This window comes from Tympanuchus pallidicinctus, unplaced genomic scaffold (genome assembly GCF_026119805.1).
Source record: "Tympanuchus pallidicinctus isolate F22 unplaced genomic scaffold, pur_lepc_1.0 scaffold6, whole genome shotgun sequence".
NCBI lineage: Eukaryota > Metazoa > Chordata > Aves > Galliformes > Phasianidae > Tympanuchus > Tympanuchus pallidicinctus.
In genome coordinates this window covers 14,711,462-14,736,161 of record NW_026294780.1, presented here as the reverse complement: position 1 = coordinate 14,736,161, position 24,700 = coordinate 14,711,462, and the positions used below count along the sequence as shown (strand labels likewise).

At 38.2% G+C, this 24,700-nt stretch overlaps 1 protein-coding gene across 2 annotated transcripts in view; it reads right to left on the bottom strand.

The window, feature by feature from the left end:
- Positions 1-24,700, bottom strand: part of MYO16 (myosin XVI) — a 345,270-nt gene that overhangs the window by 218,499 nt on the left and 102,071 nt on the right. For both annotated transcript variants that reach the window (XM_052705804.1, XM_052705803.1), the window contains exons 3-4: positions 10,598-10,668; positions 7,037-7,180 (exon numbers count right to left, since the gene is read on the bottom strand). In XM_052705804.1, coding sequence (XP_052561764.1) covers positions 7,037-7,180; positions 10,598-10,668 — 215 coding nt within the window. The remainder of the gene's footprint in view (positions 1-7,036; positions 7,181-10,597; positions 10,669-24,700) is intronic.

The window sequence follows — 24,700 nt, the reverse complement described above, 5'->3', positions numbered from 1 at the left end:
ATGGGGCAGTGCTGGGCTCTGCTCAAAGAGGCCACCACTGGAGCTCTTCTGCTTCCAAAACCTTCCCATGTAAGCCCAATAGACTGCTCTAGCTCTTTTCTTTGAAGGGCAAATCTAATTTTGAATTTTGTGCTTCAGTTCCAGGTTACAAAAAGCATGTGAATAAACACATTTAACTGGCTGGCTGACAGCTCTTATATTTGCTTTTCCTAGTAATGTCAGTAAAAAGAATACACTAAAAATGTATTTCTACTCCCCTGTTTTCCTTTATCCTATATGTAAAAGTTCCAGAGGATGTAGAGCTGCTCTCTGCCATTCCAGTTAATAAACTGTCATATTTATTACAGCAATGCCATCAAGTCAATGAAGGGATAAATCTCCTCAGTGTAAAGCACTGTACAATACTGTGTCCACTTTCCTAATTTCATTTGACAAAATCTGCATTATGGAGAGTAAAAGACATATTCCTGTTACTCACTGCAAGATGCCTCCTGAAGATGCTAAAATGAAGTAATAAAAAATCACTTTTAAAATGAATTCTCACCTTTTTCAACTTTACTTCACTTAACCTAAAAGAATTCCACAACTACTTTGGAGTTGTAAGCAAAGGAGGGAAAAAGAACTACCAACAAAACCTAAACCAAAGATGTACTGCAAAAGAAAACTTGTAACTTGCAATGTCTTGTGCAAGTCTAATTATACAATTATACGAGTCCAAAGCTCAATGATGAATTATCCATTACGTGCTCTGAAATTAAGGTGTAACAGAAAGTCATAAAGGTACCTAAAGATCATAACACAGCCATAATTTATCTTGAGAAAAGGTACTAAACATAGGAGCTCAATGTGACTGTGAACCATTTAATATCTACACAAATACCACATTTCAAAGATTGAGAGAAAAAAATGGGTCAAGATCCAAATAAACATATCACAGAAATGCACAGACAAATCAGAATCACATCAGTTATATTTTTTCCATTTAATGTTCAATTCGTTGGGGCAGTAAATAGAGTGGAGAAGATGGAGTAGCTGAACAGCTTTGACCTCTATTGCCTTTCTAATTACCCACGGCTGATTCCTTAGAGTACAGAATTCACAATATTAAAAATGTCCAGCTGAAGAAAAAGTAAGAGAAACAGGAAAAAAAGTGATACAGCAAAGTGATATTTTTATTCACACACCCTACTCTTTGAGTAGCTGAGGATTATTTACTAAATTGCAACAGTATTAATTTCACTCTTTCAACTAATTGTAACTCAGCACTTTCAGTGAGACAAAGCACTCTGAAAATTAAATTGCAAATCTTAACTAGTATTTCAATTCAATATAGAAAGCAGTACCAAAAACAAGTGCAAAACGCAGCATTGTAATGCACCCACAGGCAATGGGAAAGGAAAGCACTCCAACCAGACAGAACTGCTGTCAGCATGTCCTGTCCTGAGATTTCACAAGGCAACAAGGGAAGACAGCAGATAACATCTTGTTGGTTTTCATGCCCTCTTTGAGATTTCATTTAAGCACTAATGTATATAAGTTTATGCATCTTTCTTCTCAAGTGAAAGTCACTTGAGCACTCTCTTCAAGCTGCTAGAGAAGGCTGCTGCACACAACATTCACAGAAAAGTCCCCTGTCTGAAGGGAAACCTCGGTACTAATACTGCTAGGCAGTGATTGATGAATCTGACCTTTCCCATCTCATTTGCATGTACGGCAACCAGACCTCCAAAGATTACCTTTGATCTCTTCATTTCCTTGTGTGCTAGCAGCTGCCCCGGAGCACGTTCTTCAGTGGTGGGCTACATGGGACATATTTCCTGGCTGAACTGCCCAATGCCCTCCCTTGCTGACAGCTACGAAGTGGAGAAGACTTAAATACGTCCCATGGAAATCTATACTACCTGGGGTAAAAAGTTGGGATGGAAAGAAATTGCTTCAAGTGTTTCATTCAGCACGTATTCCCCAAACTGCCTACAATTCCAGTAGGCATCCACTAGGAAACGACAGCACATTATCACATGACATAACATCCACAGCCCCTCCTAGCTTTCAGGGAGAGGCATTTAAGCTAATAAGCTCTGTCTTTCCTATCTACCAGAGGACAGAAACAGCTGGTTACCACGGTTAAGCTGATGAACAACAGATAAATCACTATCTTGGCTGAGCCAGAGAACACGAAGACCACCAAAAGTGCAATATAATCAGAAACTAGGTATGCTTAATTAAGTCTTCATTGATAGTCTTCTCAGATCTATATACTCTATATTCCCCTTTTTTCTATTTTCCCTTCAGGAAACATTTTGAAACCCACACTAAAGAAACCTCCACTGGTTTGTATGAGTGTTTGGTAGGAATTAGAATTTGCTCAGGTCTCAGTTGAAAGACCTGCTGTTATTTTTTGGGTCATATATTTAAAACAGATAATAGAGCACTGTCTAGGTTATAAAGTCAATCTAGAAGAAATATTTATCTAAAAGTAATTCATGAGGGTACACGAAGTGTTATTTATTCTTCCAGCTAAAATCTGTGACATAATAGGAGCTGCCTATGGCTTGTATTAGTATTATCCAGGCTCACGCTACACATTAGACATGGCCCATGAAACACTCCAACCTCAAGGCCAAGTAATTTCTAATATCAAACGTTCACACAAAGACAGCTCAAGGTTGTGAAAAATACTTGCCTCCAACCTCAATTTCCATTTTCACTTTGTCAAATATTATTAAAGACAGAATTAATGTCATGGTTCAAAAACCACTGCTTATATAAGAATAATTCCCTTTCTCTCCACAGTACTCTCTTTATTATTAACACTCTAGAATGGAGAGTATAAAGGTATTATTTATACAGCCAAGGAAAGTATGCCTTAAAAAATGCTTACTACCCAGAATGTAGGCAAATTTATTAAAGGTTTTGCAAATTAGATAGAGAATTCCAACACTAAATGTAAAAATACATATGGATGTAACTCTGCTTACCAAGACCTTAATATATAAGATGATCTATTTATTCCAAGTTATCAGAAGATACATGGAGAAGACGGCTTGTAATAAACAGGAACAGTATGAAACAACATTCAAATGATGGGAATCAAAAAAATAATTTCGGATATAACTATGTGTAGAAATACGTAATGTTTTTTAAATTAGATTGGGCTTACAAAAAAAAAAGGCAGGGAAGACTTCAGAAGTGTCCAGCATACCTGCTAGCTGCTCCTGTTAATGTTAACAACAGCATAGCATGCAGTATTTCTGGAAATTCCCCATTGTTCAGTACAGGAATTGTTGGACAAGCTTCTCCATTCTAATCTGTTTATCAGTTTAGAAGGACAGGTAGAATTCAAAAAATACATTACATCTGTAATAGAAAAGGTAAAGAAATGAACATTCCAAACATAGCCAAATACGATAAAGGCTGCAACTCTACTACTGGGAAAAAAAAAATGTACCTGGGAAAATTCGAGGCATTGCAGCCAGCTGGCATGTGCCAGACCTCACTTAGTCCAGTAAAATCTCTCAGCTTCTACATCATATGAGCTGGATACAAAATGTACCATGCAAATGCATTTCAAAAATTTGCACTGGGAAATTGTCCAGAAGGAATCCAAAAGGCACATACCAAATTCATGCCACAGACCTTTCTAGCAGTTTACTAGTACAGATTATCACAGTCTATCACAGTCCAGGAATGTTCCTGGACTCAGTTTAGTTTTCTAGAGCAGGTGCAGTCTCAGAGGCCATCAGAATCCTGAGATTACAAGATAAGATTTGATATAGCTCAACATTAAAACCAAAGGAACCAAAGGTACAGACTGAAAAAAGCAATCACAGAACAGTGTAAAAGTAACTCCACGTTCCAAATGAAGGTTTCACTGTAGCCCAGGTCATTTACAGAAGGTCAGGTGGTAACGACAGTCCTTTTTTCAGATACACAGCATTATATATTAGAGTTAGAAGAGTCAAATCGTATCACTATAATTCACTATGATTAAGTAAATCCAAAGATTATTCTCACTACTGCTGAAGACTGCTTGCTTGTGATGGCAAATTGAATGTGATGGCAATTCTGGGAATGTCCAACCCACAGCCTGGCACAGCTCACACTGCAGCCACCTGCTGCTCCACACCATCATAGATCTGCCCCATAGAGAAGATCTGGTCCCTTAACACCAATCAAACATCAGTGTGCTATTAACGCTATCTGAACTGAAATTAGCACATGGGGCACAGTGCAGTGGCAGCTTGAGTTATGGCAAAGAAGTGTATAGATTTCAATATATTGGCTAAACACAGTCCCGTGAACAGCAAAAATACACAGCCATGCTTTCCGTTGTGACAAAGGAACTTGAGGACAGGTTTCAAGATTGCCAAAAAATCATTTCTTTTTGTGTATTTGCAATTCCATTTTTAGTCATAAATACATCACCTGTAAATTTTCATATGGAATGTACACAGTTGTAATCAAAAATCTGATCATGTCTCTTTATGAGTCTTCTATAAGCGCTCTCTCACAAGAGAGAAATATCCTTCATTTCAAAGTCCTGCCTTATTATCTCATTTGGCAGTATGTTCATTTGTGAACAAATATTCTCAAGGATGAAGCAGAGAAAAAAATAAAGTTTCATCAAAAATCTCTATTGTACATCTTGAGAACTTATTAACTGCAACTACTGCCATCAAACTCAACTAATGTGTTAGTTTCACAAAAACAAGGTCAAATATCCCACCGGTTTTATGTTTTTGTTGTTCACTTCTTACACGTTTCAATTAAAAAATAATAATAATAAAATAAGTTTGGTTACTTCATATGCATTAACTATATCATACATTTAATATGAGCTGCTGCAAAAGCAATGCCTCCTGTTTTATTATGTTGGTCCATGACATCACAGAGGCAGATGTTGGTAATAGGACAGCAGAGGCTGAAGCTTCCTGCCAATATTTCGTTACTTTTTGTCATCATGTGACAGAAGACAGTAGAGGGGGAGTCTGACAGAATGGCATCTGACATGGAAGTGCATAAGAAGCAAAAGGCTGTCAATGAACTCCTCCATGAGGAAAAAATGACACTCAGTGACATCCATTGACACTTCCTGAATATTTGTAAAGACCAAAGAGTGGATGTGAACTCAGTGGGTGATATGTTTCAGCAGTGACAACAGCAACAGTGGATTACCTCTGCTGGTACATATTTTTACTAATGCAGTATGCGGGCTTTTGTTAATCACTGGCAAAAATGATAACTAATGGTGGTGACTGTGTGGAAAGATAGTCTGTTGTAGCTGAGAATTTTCTCAAATAAACAGTATCACTGCATTCTTCATAGCTGTTGTCATTTCCATGGAAATAAATAGGATTTATTTTTGGAGCAGTCTACATGCATGCAGCCCAAGACAATTTCTCTTCACTCTACGTGGCCCAGGCAAGCCAGAAGGTTGACACCCAGTATACTCATCTATTCAGCAAACTACAACTCAATATGATAGCTTGATTTCTGAGCTGGTACAGGCATACAGTTCCAGATCAGTGGCTCCCAGCTATAACCTTCAGGCAGAGACAGATACTCCCCTACAGGACAAATGTAGCCAGCTATCTATGTCTAACTAGACAGGTTTCCACACAAAGTACTGCTGAGATTAGGTCTGAAGGGTCATGGTAGACAAGTTGAACACTAGCCAACATAAGCTCTTGCAGACACAGATTTTCTAAACTTCACTACCAGCAGGCCAAGGCACTGGTGGAAGCTCAAAACTGATAAGGCAGATTCCCCAGTACAAGAAAGATGTGAACATCCTGGGGCAATCCTTGCAAAAAGCCATAATAATGTTGAAGGGATTGGAGCATCTGTCATACAAAGTGAGGCTGACTCCTCAGACTTGAGAAGGCTCAGGGGAATCGTATCAGTTTATATAAATACTTGATTGGGGGAGTGGAGAAGATGGAGCCAAGCTCTTCTGAGTAGTGCTTAGTGAAAGGACCAAGAGACAACAGGCACAAACCAAAATACAAAAAAAATCGTTTAAACCTAAGAAAAAGCCTTTTTCCTATGCAGGTGGTCAAATATAGCAGTGGGTTGCCCAGATTGGTTCTGGAATTCTCATCCTTCCAGATATTCAATATCTGACTGGACCAGGTCCTAGGCAAGCTGCTGTGGCTGGCTGTGCTCCAAGCAGAAGGGTTGGAATAAACAATCTTCCAGAGTGAAACTATTACCAAGTATACAGTCTTTCAAAAATATTTCTCCCTTAGTTTTAACTGTAACATTGAAATATCATTATAATATACTAAAAAATGCTAATCTACTTGCAATGACCTATTAAAAAATATATACAAATTTTAAATTGATGCAAATAGATTAGAAAACTGTCAGACTGTGAATTGTTTCTGCACTACTGCTTTAAAAAGCAATAGGAAACAAAATGGGACAAACAGCTGCTTTAATATCCTGCACTAAAACTAAAGGCTGCAGTCTCAGGAACAGAAGCCCAAGAACAAAGTTGTCCTCTATAGAGGCTGAATGTCATAACTATCACTACACTGGGTATATACGGCTTGATTACAGTTGATTAGACAAATATTAAATTGGCCTCATTTTGGTCATGTCCACAAACACTTCTTTATGAATACTGAGTGTAACCGAGTGAATATTTATTTTTAAGAAGGAGGTTTTAATAAGATTGTCTGCCAACTCACCCTTAACAGAAAGTGACAAGGATAAAAGAAAAATTATCTGAGTATCCCATTTGGGACTGAGTGCTTATCAGAGATATTAAGCTTCTGACTACAGGGAAAAGACAAGGGAGACTTGTCATGACATACATTCATAATGTATTCTTATTAAAGACCTGAAAAAATGTCCTGTTATATATCTTAAAAAATCCTGAGCACCAAAATAGCGTCAAAAAATAAACATACATAATAAATGCTTTCACTGATATGATTAGCAATGTAGTGCTTTCACACAGCAATTTCAAACTGTATGGTGCTACATTCTGTTTCCTTTTCAAGCACACAGTGCCTTGGGCTGTTTTACTTACTAGCAGCAGCAGCAGGACAATATCAGGATTATCGCACGCACAGGCTACATGCATTGATGTCCAAAAATCCTCATCTTGATGATTTACATTCACTCCTCTGTCAATCAGAATTTCTGCAGCAAATGCATTATCGTAGCGAGCACACTAGAAGAAAGAGCAGATTAGGGATAGCATTATACTCCATGTACAATTGAATTTATTACATATTTTTTTCTCTATTTAAATTTAGCAGATGATATGTTTGTAGACAGCAGATGAATCTATAGAAATAGTTCTGCAGAAACACCAAGTTCCATGCGTGTGGCTCATGGAATCCCTTATTCCCTGTGAAAAAGCGCTAAATGAAATCTGCTGAAAGCTGCAGTGAAGATGAGCTTTCTATTCATTCAATACTGTCCTTCCAAATTAGCACACAGGAACTGAATGAATGCATCATGAGCAGTAGGCTGCAAGTATATTCACACTCACACTCGTATACATCACAAACACGCTAACTCCTACCTTTTTATGCAGTTTGTAGCAGTAATACACACCTCTCTATACTTCACACCATTACCCATAGTGATTCCTGTTCAAGACTCTCTGACAAACACATATGCTGCACACTACAAGTGTGCTTGGGGTAGTGTGGGTGTGTGCATGTAAGCATATGTTTTTTGCAATTTTTTTGCAAAGAAGAATAAATTAGCACAGGCATTGTTTTCAGCTTATGCTTTTTGCCACATCTCAGACCACATGTGCTTATGGATGCTACATAAGGAAATTAGAGCACCTAAGGTAACATCCTGACTCTGGCCTTGCACATGAGTTCAGTAAGTAGAGGAGGAATAATCTTTCTCCACTGCAGAGGCTACAAGGAGCCTAAGTTTCTATATTAGGTACCTGGGTGCTTTCAATATCATTCTTAATATCTATGCCTCATACAATATTTACAGCTGTGCAACATTTCCTTGCCCTGGAAATCACACATATACAGTAAGTGCACAAATACAGTGAAATTTGTGAAAAATATCACGGAATCATAGAATCAACAAGGTTGGAAAAGACCTCTAAGATCATCCAGTCAAACCATCCACCTACCACCATTATTTCCCACTAAACCACGTCCCTCAGTACAACATCTAAATGTTTCTTGAACACCTACAGGGACGGTGACTCTACCACCTCCCTGGACAGCCTGTGCCAATTCCTGATCGCTCTCTTGGAGAAGCATTCACTAACAACCAACCTGAATCTCCCCTGGTGCAACTTGAGGTCATTCTCTCTAATCCTAATCACTGCTTACATGGGAGAAGGGGCTGACCCCCAGCTCACCACGACCTCCCTTCAGGTAGTTGTAGAGAGCAGTAAGGTCTTCCCTGAGCCTTCTATTCTCCATACTGAGTAATCCCAGCTCCCTCAGCCTCTCCACATAATGCTTGTACTCTAGATCCCTCATGAGCTTCATTGCCCTTCTCTGAATATGTTCCAGGGCCTCAATGTCTTTCTTGTAGTGAAGGGCCCAAAAGTGAACACAATACTCAGGATGCAGTCTCATCAGTACTGAATACAGGGGGATGATCACTTCCCTGTTTCTGCTGGCAATGCATTTCCGATGAAGTCAGGATGCTATTGGTCTTCTTCACCACCTGGGCACGCTACTGGCTTGTGTTCAACCAAGCATCAACCAATACTCCTATGTCCATTTCCTCTACACAGACTTCCAGCCATTCTGCTCCAAGCCTGTAGTATTGGCTGAGGTTGATGTAGCCAAAGTGCAGGACCTGACACTTGGACGTGCTGAATTTCATCCCATTGGCCTCAGCCCAGCGACTCAGTCTGTTCAGGCTCTGAAGGGCCATTCTAGTCCCAGGCAGATCAACACTTTCTCCCAGCTTGGAGTCATCTGCGAACTTACAGTGTCCTTACTCAGTGTCCTCATCCAGGTCATCAATAAAAATACTGAACAGGATAGGCCCCAATACGGACTCTTGGGGAATACAACTTGTGACTGGTCGCTCAGTGGTTGGATTTAATTCCATTCATCACCACTCTCTGGGCCCAGCCATACAGCCAGTTCTTTAACCAGCAAAGAGTGTATCTGTCCAAGCCATGGACTGCCAGCTTCTCCAGGAGAATATTGTGGGAGGCAGCATCAAAGACTTGGCTGAAATCTACGTAGATTAAGTCAACAGCTTTTCCCTCATCCACCAGGTGGGTCATTAGAAGGAGATCAAGTTGCTAATTTGCAAGTGAGTATGGAATAATTATTCTGTCACATCTAATATCATGTGCAGAACCACACCATGGCATCCAGTTTGCTCATCTGCATTAATATGATATGGAAGCTAGGACACTAGGAGGAAAGGGGGAAGAAGGAAAAGTGCCAAGATGGGTTCCTCTGTGCAGTCAAAACATAGCTGAGGTACCTTGGTGAATGTAGGAGTTGCACATAATATTGAGTTCATAAATACAGATGAAAACTAAACTCTTGGAGGTTAAAAAGCAGTAATGCATTAAACAATTTTCAAATATACTGACAAATTATTCAACAGAAATTAAATTCTGATGTAGTGTATTTCCTTTAGTTTGCAGAGTAAATGACAGCTTCAGAAACTGACAGTTTCATTGCAACAGTACCATTCCTTAGTATCACTAGCATAATTTAAATTCAGTTGTTGATGTTCATCAGAGATAAGAAATTTTACAGTACAGATCAACATAATCTGAAACCAACCACATTTTCAAGCTATTGTTAAGCAAAAAATTTTCAAAAGTGCTTCCAAAATCTAAAATAAAACATTCTGCAAGCAGACTTTTAACTAGATCTTTAATGCCCTTGTCATATTTCTGAAGTCACATTTATTTTAGCAGCATTATGAAATAAAAGTAGAATTCAAGTATCTTAAAATAGTTTCACATTGAACAGAAACCACATCTACAATTGAAGCATCACAGAGGACACAAAGGATGATCAGACTTAAGAATTTGTGGTAACCTTTGCCAATGGCTTCTGTCTCTATAATGTTTTCTGTATGGTAGTCTTTCTCCTACATGCCCTTACATCTTGCTTCTCTTTTGATCACTGCATACGAGCAGTTTTCCTTCTATCTTCTACTTAATCCAAGTGGCAATGCAAATAATGATGAACCAGATGCAGACTGTGTTAAATATCTATGAGTAGAAAATTAGTGCAAGAAAATATGCACAAAAAGAAAAGGAAAATGTTATATCATGGTGTTCTTTATATAGGAACTATGAATCTCTGAGACACACAATTCTATCTTCAAAATCAAACAGTATTTCCTTTGTTCTAACTGTGCAGATAATTTATAAATACAACGTCTCATTTTACTTGGATAGTTACCACTCCTAGAATATGATCCACCCTTTGATAAGCAATTTGAAAATGACCATTTATTTCACATGCATAGCTGGATGCCTTATTAATGACCATGGAGGACAGTGTAGACTAAAAAAAGTACTGCTAAGACATTCTTCTTGCTGATATTCCCAATCTGCTACTCAGTACCCCACTGTATTTATCCACAGTCACTAACACTAATATTCAATCACTCTTACCAGATGGAGCAAGGAACCTCCTGAGGAAACAAGCATATGAGGGTCAGCACCATCTTTCAACAGTCGCAGCACTGAAATATCAAAGTAAAGAGGAACAAGAGTTAATGCAGCAATACAGCCAATTCCGAGCTGTTAATTGCCTGATTCTTCCCCATCTTCATTAACAGATTTAATAATATATGCAAACTGCTGAGATAACATTTGCAAAACTATCATGTCAGCATCTCCCACCCCATCTATTTTAATGGCTAGGCCTGGAAGCAAAGAACCTTTGATAACAATGTTAAATATGAATGGTATCGAGGACTTCTCAAAAGGACAGATGATGTGCATGTCAGCTCTATATGTAGGAGAGGGGAGGAAAGAGACTTTTACTCAAGGTCACAATCACCTTAGGAGCAAAATCACAGTCTATTGGTTTGATTTGATTTTGCAGAGTTCCCACAAGACCTGTTGGCTTTTTCAGTAAATAATTGAAAATAGCATTCATAAGTTGTATCGCTCAACATTAATCACCAAACCATAGCTAAATGATCTGATCTGCACTCAATTTAACCTTTACAGTACATTGTCAGAGTACTGATGCAGAATAACTCTTAAAATTATATTCATAGTTCAACTTCACTTCCATTTACATCTATCAGTCTCCCTTTTGAAATGAACACAGGTTTACAAATGCAAGCAGAAAAACAACCCTGCTTATCAGTGCCCAGTCAAGGGTGAAAATTCAGCACTTTTTCCCAATGGTCTTCACTGCCTTTATAACCTTTTCGCTTGGAATTTAAGCACTGAATAACTCATGTCACCAGTGCTCATTCCTGGAGCAGAACAGAGCAGTCACACTGTCAGGCACCATCAGGAGAACTCACCCCAGCACTGCAGTCCTTTCTTCACTGAACTGGTAAGAAAAACCCTTTTAAAAAGCCTTCAGCCAGGAAAGTAACTGCCAATAATGTACTATGAATAGGAACATAGCTCATTTTGTCCCCATCATATGGAAATCCTGGGTTTTATTCTTATTTAAGATTCCTAGACAGAGTTGTGCAAAGGCCCACGAAGCATTCTAAAGTTCTGGGTACCCCAAACCACTGCACCACTGCAATTTCTAACATCTAAACTAAAATTTCTCTCTTTTAGTTTAAAGCCATTCCCCCCTGTCTGATCACTTTCAGACCATGTGAAATGTTGGTCCCCTTCCTGCTTGTAAGCTTCTTTCAAGGACTGGAAGGAAGGCTGCAATGAGGTCCCCGTAGAGCCTTCTCTTCTCCAAGCTAAACAAGCCCAAATCCCTCAGCCTTTCTTTGTAGGGGAGGTGCTCCAGCCCTCTGATCCTCTTCATGGCCCTCCTCTGGACCCATTCCAAAAGCTCCACATCCTTCTTGTGCTGGGGACCCAAGGCCTGAACACAGTACTCCAGAAAGGGCCTGACAAGAGCCGAGTAGAGGCAGATAATCATCTTCCCTCTCCCTGCTGGTCATCCTCCTTTCAGTGCAGCCCAGGATACTGTTGGCCTTCCAGGCTACAAGTGCACACTACTGGCTCATGTCCAGCTTTTCATCCATCAAGACCCCTAAGTCCTTCTCCACAGTGCTGCTCTCAATGAATTCTTCACCCACTTTGTACTCATATCCGGGATTCTCTCAACTCAAGGGCAACAACTTCCATTTGGCTTATTGAATCTCATTAGGTTCTCATGTGCTCACTTTCTGAGCCCATCCAAGTCTCTCTGGATGGCATCCCTTACTTTTATTGTGTCAGCTGCGCCACTCAGCTTCCCATTGTCCATGTTGTTTGTTGATAATGATGTTGAAGAGCATCGGTCCTAGGACAAACTCTGGGAGACACAACTCATCACTGCCACATAGATCTGCTGACGACAACTCTCTGGCTATGACTATTCAAGCAATTTTTTATCCACCAAATAGTCCAGCCTTCAAAACTCATCTCTCTCTAATTTAGAGATAAGGATGTAGTGGGGGACCATGCAAAGACCTTGAAATAATGTGCACAATGTGCACCAACTCCTCCTTACCCACGCATTTTGCATGCTTGCTTTATCTTGAGAATATCTTTTAATTCCTTTTTCACTGTACTAAATGTACTTACTGCACTCAAACATTCAGTTGACCTTTTTGAAAGGAATCAGCTTTCTTCTCAGACAGTAAATTTTTACAAGTAATGTCTTTTGAAAATACTAAGTTATTTTTTATCACGTGTCTTAGATACATGCTACTTAAAAAGAAAATCTGGCTAAATGGTTGCAAGCCTGTAAAATTCATGTGAAAATCGGACTAGAAAAGGCTTGGCATTATCATCACTACCTGCTCCACACACAGTAAACACAGCGGTATATAGTGAGCAAATATTTACATTGGTTATACAAATCCATTAAATCTTCTGCTCATGTTTAAACTTTGAAAATCAAACATCAATCCAAACCACTGTATAAATTCACAATTTATGAGTAGTTCCATGAACCTATTTCAGCTCACCCAAGGTTTTGGTTTGGTTCATTTATACAACTCTGAAAGACTAAATGCTCTGGCAAATGCCACTTTGAAAGCTAACTACAATTAGAAGCTACTGTTGTCTCTACTTTATCCATTAGAAGCAGAAATGGAACATTAAGGAACCTGAAATAAAACAAATGTCAAGCAAGATGAAAAGCACCAAAGGAGAGAGGGAAGGTGGAGAAATACATACATATTTTCATAACCTTGAGAAAAAAAAAATGGATGAATGACAAAAAACAATGCGTTTATTTCTGCCCTCAAGTCTGGAAATTCAATTCTAAAGTACACAAGTGTCCTCATCCAGGCAAAGTCCATCAAAAACAAAAGCACATAACAAAGTTCCTCCCTTCTTTTAATATCTGAATTGCAGACCATATAAGGAGATGCTTTCTCCATCTCAGGTTTGTGTCAGCTAAGACTTTCCTACCTCCTTAAAAAGGTGTGCAACTGTATCATTTTCATGAGAATATTTTCAGCATTTGTATGTTAAACCTTTTCTTTAGCAGGACATAAAACACTGATTCTATATTACAAAAGATTTCTTATAGCTCCAAAAGTAATTTCAGTATGCCAATCTGGTCAGGATTTCATCTGAACAAGTTAAGCCAGTCATTCTCCTTCCTCATCCGTTATTTTCAGCAAGAAAAAAATGTCTAGCCATTTCAGTCTCTCAGCCACTTTATATACTGCTTTTGTGTAGTATTTTTTCTCAAGAAAAAAAAAAAGAATAAAACAATGGCAGTAAAAATAAGACTAAAGATTTCTTGTTTGATCATTGAAATGAAATCACTCATTAAGAGTCTTGAAAACATCAAAACCGCTTTAAAGCTAATTCCCTCTATGCAAAGACAGGAGATGAAGATCTTACCTGTTTGCTAGGAGCAGGACAAGAATGGAAAATTGCATTTCTAAGAATATTCCACAAAAATGTCATCTGGAGCCCAAAATTGTAACTGACACAAAAAGCCCTTGGCCACTTGTGTACAAAAACATAAGAGAATTTTTTGTCTCTTCCCTTCATCAAGCCTCCCAAAGTCTTAGTGCTTATAGAACAGTTATGCAGAAGGAAGGAACAACTTTTCAGATCCAGTCAGTGACACTGCTTTTACAAGCAAAAAATTACAGATGATTTCTAGAGCCGAAATTAAAATTCATTACAATTAGTGTCTTCGCCCTGCTTCCCCCCCAGAAGAAATATGCACCAAGATTATATCACACAGAAACAATACAAAACTGCAAGCTTGAAGTAGAATATTAATTAGGACCATAAGCAAATGAACAAGTCATATACAAAGAAACCAGAATAAGTAGATAAAAGCTCAACATTTCTGTTCTTTCTCTGAATTATTTTTTCCTCATTACTGTGTGGTTTATTCAGTGCTTTGGGAAATTCACATCACAGAGACTACTTAGGAATATATGCAAACTCTCAACTGGGCAAGAGAATTTGCTCTGAGTTAGGATTAAGTGAAACATTCCTCTGCATATAAAGGCAAGTTAAAAAAATGTTCCTCTTTTCTTGAATTCTACCCTTCTCTGCAAAACATAATAAAAAAGAAAACAATGAAAAGATCACAGAAGCAAAACTCCCCTCCCAACCATGCAATTCACTTAAGTCTTCCACTGAAAGCCATACCAGTCAACAGGAAAATCTTCACTTTTATGTTCAGCTTTTCCTTTTGATTGAACTACTGCCAGTAATTTGGGGAAAAAAATCCCTAATGAGGACAACAAGTCACACACAAATGTATTCTGGAAATGCTGCATCTCCCTTAATTAGTGCAATTTTTAAGATAGTTTTCAAAGGATTTCTTTCAAAACTAGTTTGATATATATTCTTTCACGGAAGAGAAATCTCCAGGAAAGAGAAGGGACTGAAAATAGGCCTTAAGACAGGAAGCTGACATCTACTTAAAAATAAAAATTGAGAATAACATTTTTGTTAACTCTCAAGCTCCTCCTTTGCGTGCTTAAAGAGGCCCATCCATTCTTCTAACCTCTTTCGGATCTAACATGCAAAATTATCAGCAAGCTAAAGAAGAACTGATACGACCATTCACAAACCGTACTGTCTAATGAAGCTTTTTAAAAAGCACTGAAGTAATGAAATCGGTCTCACGTTACAATGTTAGCTAAATTATTCCACTGAGCTGAATAGCTTTCCGCAGTTCATTGACGGAATCATTCAATATCTACTGAATTACAACTTTCTATGCAGTCCTACCGTCCAGTAAAGCTAGCACAGCCACATACCTGTTGCCAGTCACAGGCCTTGTAGCCTTCCATGTAGGTTTATGTCTGTAAGGCTAATTTTATCTGGACTTGCTTTGGCATTTTTTCAGCTTTTTTAGATGCTACAGCAGTTGTCAAATGACCAGTGACAATTAGCTGACGTTTTAGTTTGGTTTAAAGAACTGGGCAGTATGTGTTAATAACTTTGTTATACATAGGAATAAATGCTACTTTTGCTGGACTATAACTAAAAACATCTAGTTACTAGCTATTATACTATGTAGAACCATCTGCAGTCTTACATGTTAAAAAGTAAAAGAGTACAAGTCTGCAGTGACAGGAGAACCTTGCACATGATTCCTGAAGCCCCAAGGCTACCAAAAGCTCAAAGGGACTAGTGGTAATGCAAACTTTAGATATGGGTAAACCAGTTTTATTTTTAACAGAAAAGACAGAAAAAGAAATATCCAGTAAATGTAAAACTTACCTTCTGCTGTGTTGAATATAGATTACTAATAGATGTTTCTAACAGTCATTCCTCTGGGAGTAGCAGCTACCTAGTGTAAACTTTGCTCCTGTTAACATTTATTTCTGTTCTCAGTTTAGCAAGGATACATATCTCTAGCTGGAAGGCTTTACTTGTTTGTTACGTGAAGAAATGTGACTTACTGTGGACACCTAAGACCATGCTGCTGCCGAAATGGATCTTTCTATTCACCTGCTGCCTCAGGCTGAATGTTTCTGCCACTTCCCTTACATTGGCACAAGACAAAGACTACCTTTCAGCTAGATAAACTACATGGGAATGGCCTGAAATGGCTACAAACAAATACGAAGAGTGGAGTAACAACTCCAGCAATGGTTGAAAGTAGTTCTGGGGGTAAGTCAACCATGAAATTGTGTAACTGGATAACAGAAATGACACTGAACCAAGAAGAACAGTATATTTCTACCTTCAATTAACAAAGTGCCATATTTTGTCTGGTAGTCACTCCATAATCAGATTCTTCATCCAACAAAAGCATCTTAAACCCTGTATAGGTGCATCACTTATAATTCTTTCTTCTTCATTCCTTTCTAATATGCTTTCCTTATTCCAGTCACATTGTACTTTTAGCTTGAACTGAAGATAATTATGAAGAACCCGTTAGACAACTCAGCTGCACAAGAGATGTACAGATGAACACCAATCTCTGTTATGTTAGTCTTAATCAGAGCAGCAAATGAAATCAATTAACATTAACAAAGCATTAACAAAGGAAAGAAACAGACATTTTTCACAGAAGTTGAATTAGAGAACCTTAGTTTTCTATATCCACACCATGTTGTCTGCTATTTGAACACGGCTGACATGAGGATGAGGCCACTGCTTTCATTCTACCTAGAAGAGCTCCCATAGTTTATAATTTTTCTTCAGGCAGATGGGAAATCTGATGATGGTCCCAAAGCAATAGGGTCACTGATTCTTTGCTGAACTTAAGGATATGAATTGTCGGGCTGATTTGATAGTATTCTCTTTGAAAGAAGGAAATCAAACCACCAATGAAACAGATTGACAGAGGTAGTCCTACATTCTCATTGTCACAGCTTTAAGGTTAGACCTGGATCAAAACAGATGCAAGTTTTCTGCCCTGCTTTCTGAGTGGAGAAATCAATCAGATCCCAAGCCTGGGTGTGTCTCAGGGCCTCAGACAAAGTAAGGTAGAACCTCAAGCAGCAGGGAGAAGCAAGTGACAGGATAGCACATCCCACTGAGACTGGCAGCCTCAACCACTGCACGTCCATATCTAGGCATTCAGCAATCCTAGCAGCTTCCTAGTGATATAAATCATTCAAGGTCAAGGGAACAGCCGTCTTGTTATCTGAGGTAGCCTGAACCAGAAAATCCCATAAAAATAATTGTTACGTCTCTAGGCTCCACAGTCACTAATTCTAACTCAAATGAGATCAATGAGGAGGTCGCAGTTCCCCCCGTGGGGCAGATATTTCTGTTGCTATAAAGATATCGCCAGAATAGTTCATGAGTTTACGCTCTACTATTATTCAACAAGTGCTAAATAGAACATTTCTTCAAGCTTCAAACTTCTTTCCTGTTTCATTTTATATATACAAGATTGTATGCAGTTCTTGCCTCCACTGGAAAATATTTAAGACCAGAAATCAATGGCTTATATGCACAAGCACAGTAATTACAAATTAACCTCCTTACAAAAAAGTGATCATGGGCAGGAGTCAAATAAGACAAGCCACAAGTTAAGTAGTGGTATGGCAGGTAAAACACCTTTGGTTTTAAGACTCTATAAAGACCAATACTCAAATGGAAAAGCACTTTGGACTAGGATAGATTCAGAGGAACAATATTTAAAAACTAGTGGATCGCATTACCTAATATTTACATCTAATTTCTTCCTCTATTTTTTTTTTTGTAAGATATTTATTTTCTTTCTTTTTTCACTTCATAATATTCAGTTCCTACCTGCCTTATAGTTACAGTTTCAAATAGAATTGCTCATGCCTAGACTGAAGCAGAAAAACAGTGACCACTGTAATTTAGAGAAGACTGAAGAGCCAGTTCTAGCTAATTCAATAGTCAGTTTTATACACCAAAGATATTTCTGCAAGCAGCACGCCTTAAGGCTCTATGCAGTGGTAGTCATGGTAGTCATCCCTTGTTACTGCCTCTGTTTTTTAATCAACTTTTCCAGAGCTATTGCTCTGGCCATGTCAAAAGAGAAAAATGCTGCGTTAAGGTCTCACCAGTTTATAAAGCTGTGATTTTACTTCAGTGCAACTAAAACTTCTGTAAATAACCTCATAGAATAACACACACTTAGCTAAAAATATTGCTTCTATCATCATAGCTGACAGTACTGCAGGGGTTTGCCAGCATGGCTATTTCCTGGGTCAAATTGTCATCAAGGGCTGGTAGCATGGACCTGACTGAATTCTGAATTTTTGTTAGTGAGGTATACAGAGACATCCAACTGTACACTCAAATGTTTGTAGAACTGAATAAGTTTCAGAGCCTTACAACATTTCACAGTATGTTAAATTTATTTCAGAGTATTCAAGTCTCCAGTTCAACAGTTATTATATACACCACACTAAAACACACATCAGCAAAATAACTCTTACTGTGGGCAATAGACTAATTTGAAAACAATTGCCATCCCATGTTTTTCCCTAATGTAACACTGGAAGTTGAAGAATTTGCATACACCACTATTTTTTTCTGCTGAATAGACTGTACGCTGCCTCTATTTTGCCATGTCTGTTGATCCTGTACCAGAATTACTTAATTGCCATAAATCAAATTACCCTTGACTTGAATTCCATATAAAGTGAGACTCACTCCCTCTTTTAACTCTCACACCATGCACAGCAAGTTTATGCCAGCTGGTTTAGAAGCAGTGTAAGCAAGTCATTAGGACTCCTATTAGAGATCTTCAAGGATAACAGGCTATTATCCTGCTTAGCAGCTGCTAAGTGGTACTAATTACCAGCTGTAGACCACTGGCTGTTAGATTCTGTATGTATATAGTGTTATTCCCGGGCGTGCACAAGGAAGCAAACTTCAACCAGAACAAACCAGGGATATTAGCTAACTATACATTAACCCAAAACAGTCATGCATGTGACATACGAGTGGCCAGAATTGTCTGATTCCAGGAATGTCTCACCACTTGGAATACTGTCCTCAGGCATCCCTTTTCACAGGACATAATCTGTGACAAGCGTATACATCATCGAAATGCAAGTTGCTTCACTCTTATTTATGCTTTCTTTCATGCACTCCTGCCTTTGACCTTGTGTAGCATTGGCACACGTCCATCTGCCATGAGCTGGTATGGGGAGATAAGTCAGCAGAAGGCTAGCCTTATGAAAGGCAGCTTCCATCTGATTCAGTGCCCCAAACTGGTTCACATCAAGATGAGCATGAAGGAGTAGCACAAAAGGACAGAACAGTAGCAGAAGACACAAAGGAAAGTAACTAATGGCAACCTCAATTTAGCTTAATTTTAAACTGTTAGAAACATACTTTTCAATTATCATTTGGTATCATACGCATCCTTAGGCTACTGTCAAAATCCAAGATGCTTGCATATTCTATTGTCTTTCTTTGCATCAGCGCACCAGCAATAGGGAGGTGAATCGGTTCAGTTGACACTGAGCATAACTGTTGATTTTGCTCTCTCTTGGATCAGTTTGCTGAATTGGCTTCTTCTGCAGCCACAGTTGTCTGACACAAAGAGTGTGCAGCAAGAGTGGTAGGAATGGAATAAAAAAAAAAAGGAATGAAAATTTTTGAATCAGAAAATATAAGCATTGGCGTAACACAGAGGCATACCAATGTAAGTAAGCACTTATTATATATCTTGATTCGCTGCTCACATATGCATTGAACTCTAAGAAGTACCTTCCTACTGGTATAATTGCACCTCTGTGGGAGTGATCAGTACCATTTCAATTCAAACAGTGACTAGAATGATACAATTTATTTTTTTTTAATGCGAATCATGACAAATCAAAGGCCACTACAGGGTGTGATCAATATTTCTCCAGACTTTCAATATACAGACAACTATAACTGAAGGAATTTACATTAGCAAAAAATACACAACGGATGAATTTTAAAAAATTTAAATGTTCCAACTAAGGAACACTGTGCATTGTATTCTGGCAGGTATCACTATGAGAAAGAGTTATTCTCTATCATCTAAATTCAGTCTACATTTTTCTATGTTTTCGTTTATATTATCTTGCTGAATTTACCAATTCTAACACAATTCCTTCCCAAATTCCTAAATCTTGCATATATCCTGTACATGAATATGGTTACAATCCAGTTCCCCTGAAGATCATGTGTGTTCCAGTGCAATCATGAAGCAGGAGCCCAAAATCACTGTGTGCTGTGATTAATATCTGTCATTACCATTTGGGTAATGGTAAATTCTGATTTCTACTCACGTATCCTATCCATCAGCCTAATTTTGGTTTATTTTTTTTGTTCCTCTCCAAGCTTCTCACTCTCTCTGATTACTTTCAGTGATAGAATGCCAATTCATGAAGATGTGATTATGCCTAAAATCAATTACTGCACTCGAAAATCAGTACTATGCTCCCTACTGCTACGTATATATTATATCCAGTTTGAACAACAGGTTGAACTCCATACAGTTGTCATGGCCCTGAGAGTCTACTTGTCTCCCCAGCCTTGCCTAGGACCTGGACCCGATAACAACCCCTAAGGTCATCAGCCCTGCCCCACTGAGGCCTCAGCAGCGCTGGACTCCAGCTCTACAAAGCCCTGTCCTTCCCGGCCATGGGATCCAACCAGCTGGGCCCAGCCATTGCCCAACCCACCAGTCTTGGCCTGTCCCTATCCTCAGAGCAACCACTGGGGCAGGCAATGGTGACAGGCCCTGCCTCGCCACCCCAGACAGACTCCCACCATGTACCCAGTGCTCCAGCTCGCATAGACATGCTGGCCCTCATGGTTCCCTTACAGCATTTCCATATATTTAATTAAATTCAAACAAACTACCACCTCCAGAACAATTTTCGATCCCATCCACAGATGACAACAAACTTCCATAGGTTTCACAGAAGCAGAATCACACCTCTGCTCCTCCACTCTTATACTTTCAAAGTCCACATAATCACATTTTTCTGAGCTTTTCTAAATCTTTTTTAAAATCCTACATTGTTATCTCTATTTTTCGCATATGTCATTTTTAGCTCATTACTATTTGTATGCTATGAAACCTTTTCTGGTCGAGATAGAGTTTTCTGTATGGCAAATTTCATCTTATCAACATACTTCAGTCTATTGAAACCAGTACCACCTTTTAGACATCGCAGGGATGGTGAAGAGTTGTGAAAAGCTCTGGAGAACAATGTTGTTCGTATATACGAAATCCCTCCTTTCTCATAATATTTCTAGACGCTTAAAATGGAGAGAAGTTGAATGGCAATGCATATATGCCACACCTTCTGCTTTTATTTTTCAGTATCAGCATTCAATCACAACCCTTTACAATTTGTCAAAAACAATTGAGAATATCATACAACTTCTTCATAGTTTTTCTCTACTTCACCCACACCTCTCAGTTTGTTTCTTTCCTAATATAATGCATGAGATGTGCAAAGCCTAATGACTCCTTGCACAAATGGACAGCATGAGACATCGCTGATGTCCTGTCAGACATTATGTAAATTTGATGCAACATATGATGTAATGACTTGTATCTTTCTGAACACTTGTACCTATAGGAGTCTTAGGGAAGGTCTTGAAACCAAAACTAGTCAAATGACCATCTCATGCAGAAACAGTGAAGTTCAGTTGGCAATTACTAAAAAGTATGTTATGACAGCTGGTGCCTTCTCATGGAATGTCTCTTTAGCAGACTACAAAAGAGAGCAGCAATTCCAAATTCGTGTAGATGCTTCCCACTTTGAAACTACAGGTCATATTTTACATATTCTTAATGAACAAATGTGGAAGTCCAGAAAAAAGCTACCACTACATGCCAGCAGTGGCAACGATTTCTAAAATCTGGAGCCAAGACTCTACCTCAATGATTTAATGCTGCAGCTGTCGTGTTTGGCTTTTGAATCTGAATGTAATCAGAACCCTAAACAGTGCATGGTGTGAGAAATTATCCCATGCAATCACTTCATTGTTTCCCATGTAAAATCACAGCTCAAGGTCACATACCTCTACAGTGTAATAGGGAACCGTTGGTAAGGAACCAGGTAAGGAAGCAGCATGTAGACTCATTCTGACTGCCTGAATTCTCACTTTAACTGTTTACATATGCTTTAAACCCTTATTTAAAGCAGGACACTTAGAAATTGTCCATTTCACCTTAACTACTCACCTTCCCACCTCCATTCTCAGATGCAATTCACACAGAAACAAAAGCCAAATTGCCCATTCCCTTACATTCATTGATTGTACTCTTATAAGCCTCAGTTCCTCCACCATAATAACCTGTTACTATGACAGCTGCATATAACAATAATCAAGAAAAATCTGCTGTCTATTCATTATGCCACATAAGCTCTTTATTCATTTCTCCCTCATAGCCATAGAGCTTGTTCACTGTCAAATTGAAGTGAAAAATATTTTAACAGTTAAAGTCTTGCACACCAAGTTAAAATATCTCTGTGCATTGAGAAAAAAAGAATCATCTGTATGTCAGTGTGTGTATATATACACACAAATATACATACACACTTACAAATACTGCTTATTATTTCAGTTACCTTCCTATTCTCACATTTTTATTGTGGATGAAAATCCATTTGGTGCTGTACTGCTAAACCTGGCACTACCTGTAGTATATTTTGACCACAAAAAGTACTGCAATTCAGGAAGCACAGAGCTGAGTAACTGAAGTAACTATAAAGACAGAATTTAGCGATTTCTTTTTCCTGCATTGAATGGTTCTGGTTATATTCATTTAAGATCTACTACCTTCTGAGCTTCTCAAGCAAGTTACTCCACTTACAGCTATTCTAATTCCCAAAATATCCAAACAAATTGCACCTCATCTGCTTTTCACTACATTCATTTGCCTGGTTGCCTTCTCTCATTCTCAGAAAGCAGATGAGAGGTAAATCAGGCGTACTCATTAAGATACTCAAAAAACATTTGACAATGTTCTTAGACCATGGTTCAACTCTTCACAGTTTGCCCTGTGCGGAGTCAGGAATTGGACCCAAATACCTTCATGGGTTCTTACCAAGTCAGGATATTCTGATTCTAAAACATTCAAACAAATGTTCTTCTCAAATCTAACATTTAATATGAAAATGATAAACTGAAGCCTATAGTAAGATCTTTTCCCACGCTTACACTTAAGTATTCCTCCAGAGTAACAATATAAGTATACAGACAGCTGGAAAAGCCTTCTAGAATTGAAAAATTGATGGATAATATTTTTAAGGAAGTTTTTTAAAAGTGCAGCTTTTTTGTTTTGTTTTGTTCTTTTTTTTGTTTAAAAAAAAAAAGAAAAAAAAGAAAAAGAAAACAAAACTGTATTATTGCCTTAAAGTTTTGTTGATGTTGTTGTTTTTAATAATTCTCTATTGAATTTTCTAACTTTGCATCTTAATTTCTATTACCTTAAGGTGCTTCCTTTTAATATAAGTGCTATTGAAAGATGAAAACAGAAAACTTTCCCCATCAAACTTAAATATTATTGGAAATCAATCTGAAGCACAGCAAACACATTTAAAAAGAAATCAACAGCAAATTGCATGGAAAAGGCTTCTGCCTAGTCACAGCAATCTTTAATCACTGTGACTTCTAACAATACATGGAATGTGGATGCTGCTGATTTGTGGCTCTGCATACATTTTCCCACTGCATAATTCTGAAAAATCAACTCTAGACCCCCTTTGAAATAATTAGGAAAAATGCCAGATGCTCATTTGTTGTTTGTTAGTGGCTTAACAATCATTTCTTGGCATCACAGTGAATTTGTGAGTGATTAACCTTGGGGTTTCTTGCTTCTTTGGGTGCCAGAGCATGCCAGAGTGGAAAACTTGTTATTATTATGTGCAAGAAAGATGTTGTGGAGAAAAACACCAACATGAAAATATATATGAGCGTGGCAGGCTTAAACCAAAGTAAGCACAGACAGATGTTTGTAAAGTTTTTATAAAGATTTCCTGCCAACCAAATGCGTTTACATTTGGCTTCATGGGAGAAAAGTTCAAGAATAAAATTGGATAATAAACTTCCTCTGATGATAAGATCACATTATCACAAGATAAGATTACATTTGGTGTGAATGGCCCTGATAGATCAACTTCAGAGGACGCAATGTGGAGGGATGCTTTGTGTCTCTTTTCCTGCTAGCTACAAGGCAGAGCATAGCTGTTCAGCTCAGGGTAGTTCTAGGCATGTGTTAAAACAAAAACTGAGCCGAAATAGCCTAGGGAGCTTGCAGGACTGAAAGAAAAGTAGCTGGTAAATGGAGGCAGTCCTGGGAATAGGCAGTCCACAGGGAGAACAGGAAAGCCAAATAAAATCGATAGCATCAAGCCTAACATTCATTTTTGTGAAACATTATATTTTTTTTCTGCAATAAAATATATGTTGTGTATCAGGAGTCTTACGTATCTTTATCAAGAAAAAAGTAGCTTAACATTCAGTTCTCATTTCAGTTTTAACAAGTTACTAAAAATGTAAACACACTGACCAAAAACAAAAAAACAAAACAAAAAAAAACCAACAAAAACAAAAAACAAAATCCTCCAAAACAAACAAACAAAAAAATGAACATATGGAATCCTGTAGGAATTCAAATGTATTCAAATTTCATCTCCCTGTGATTTTATGATTGCT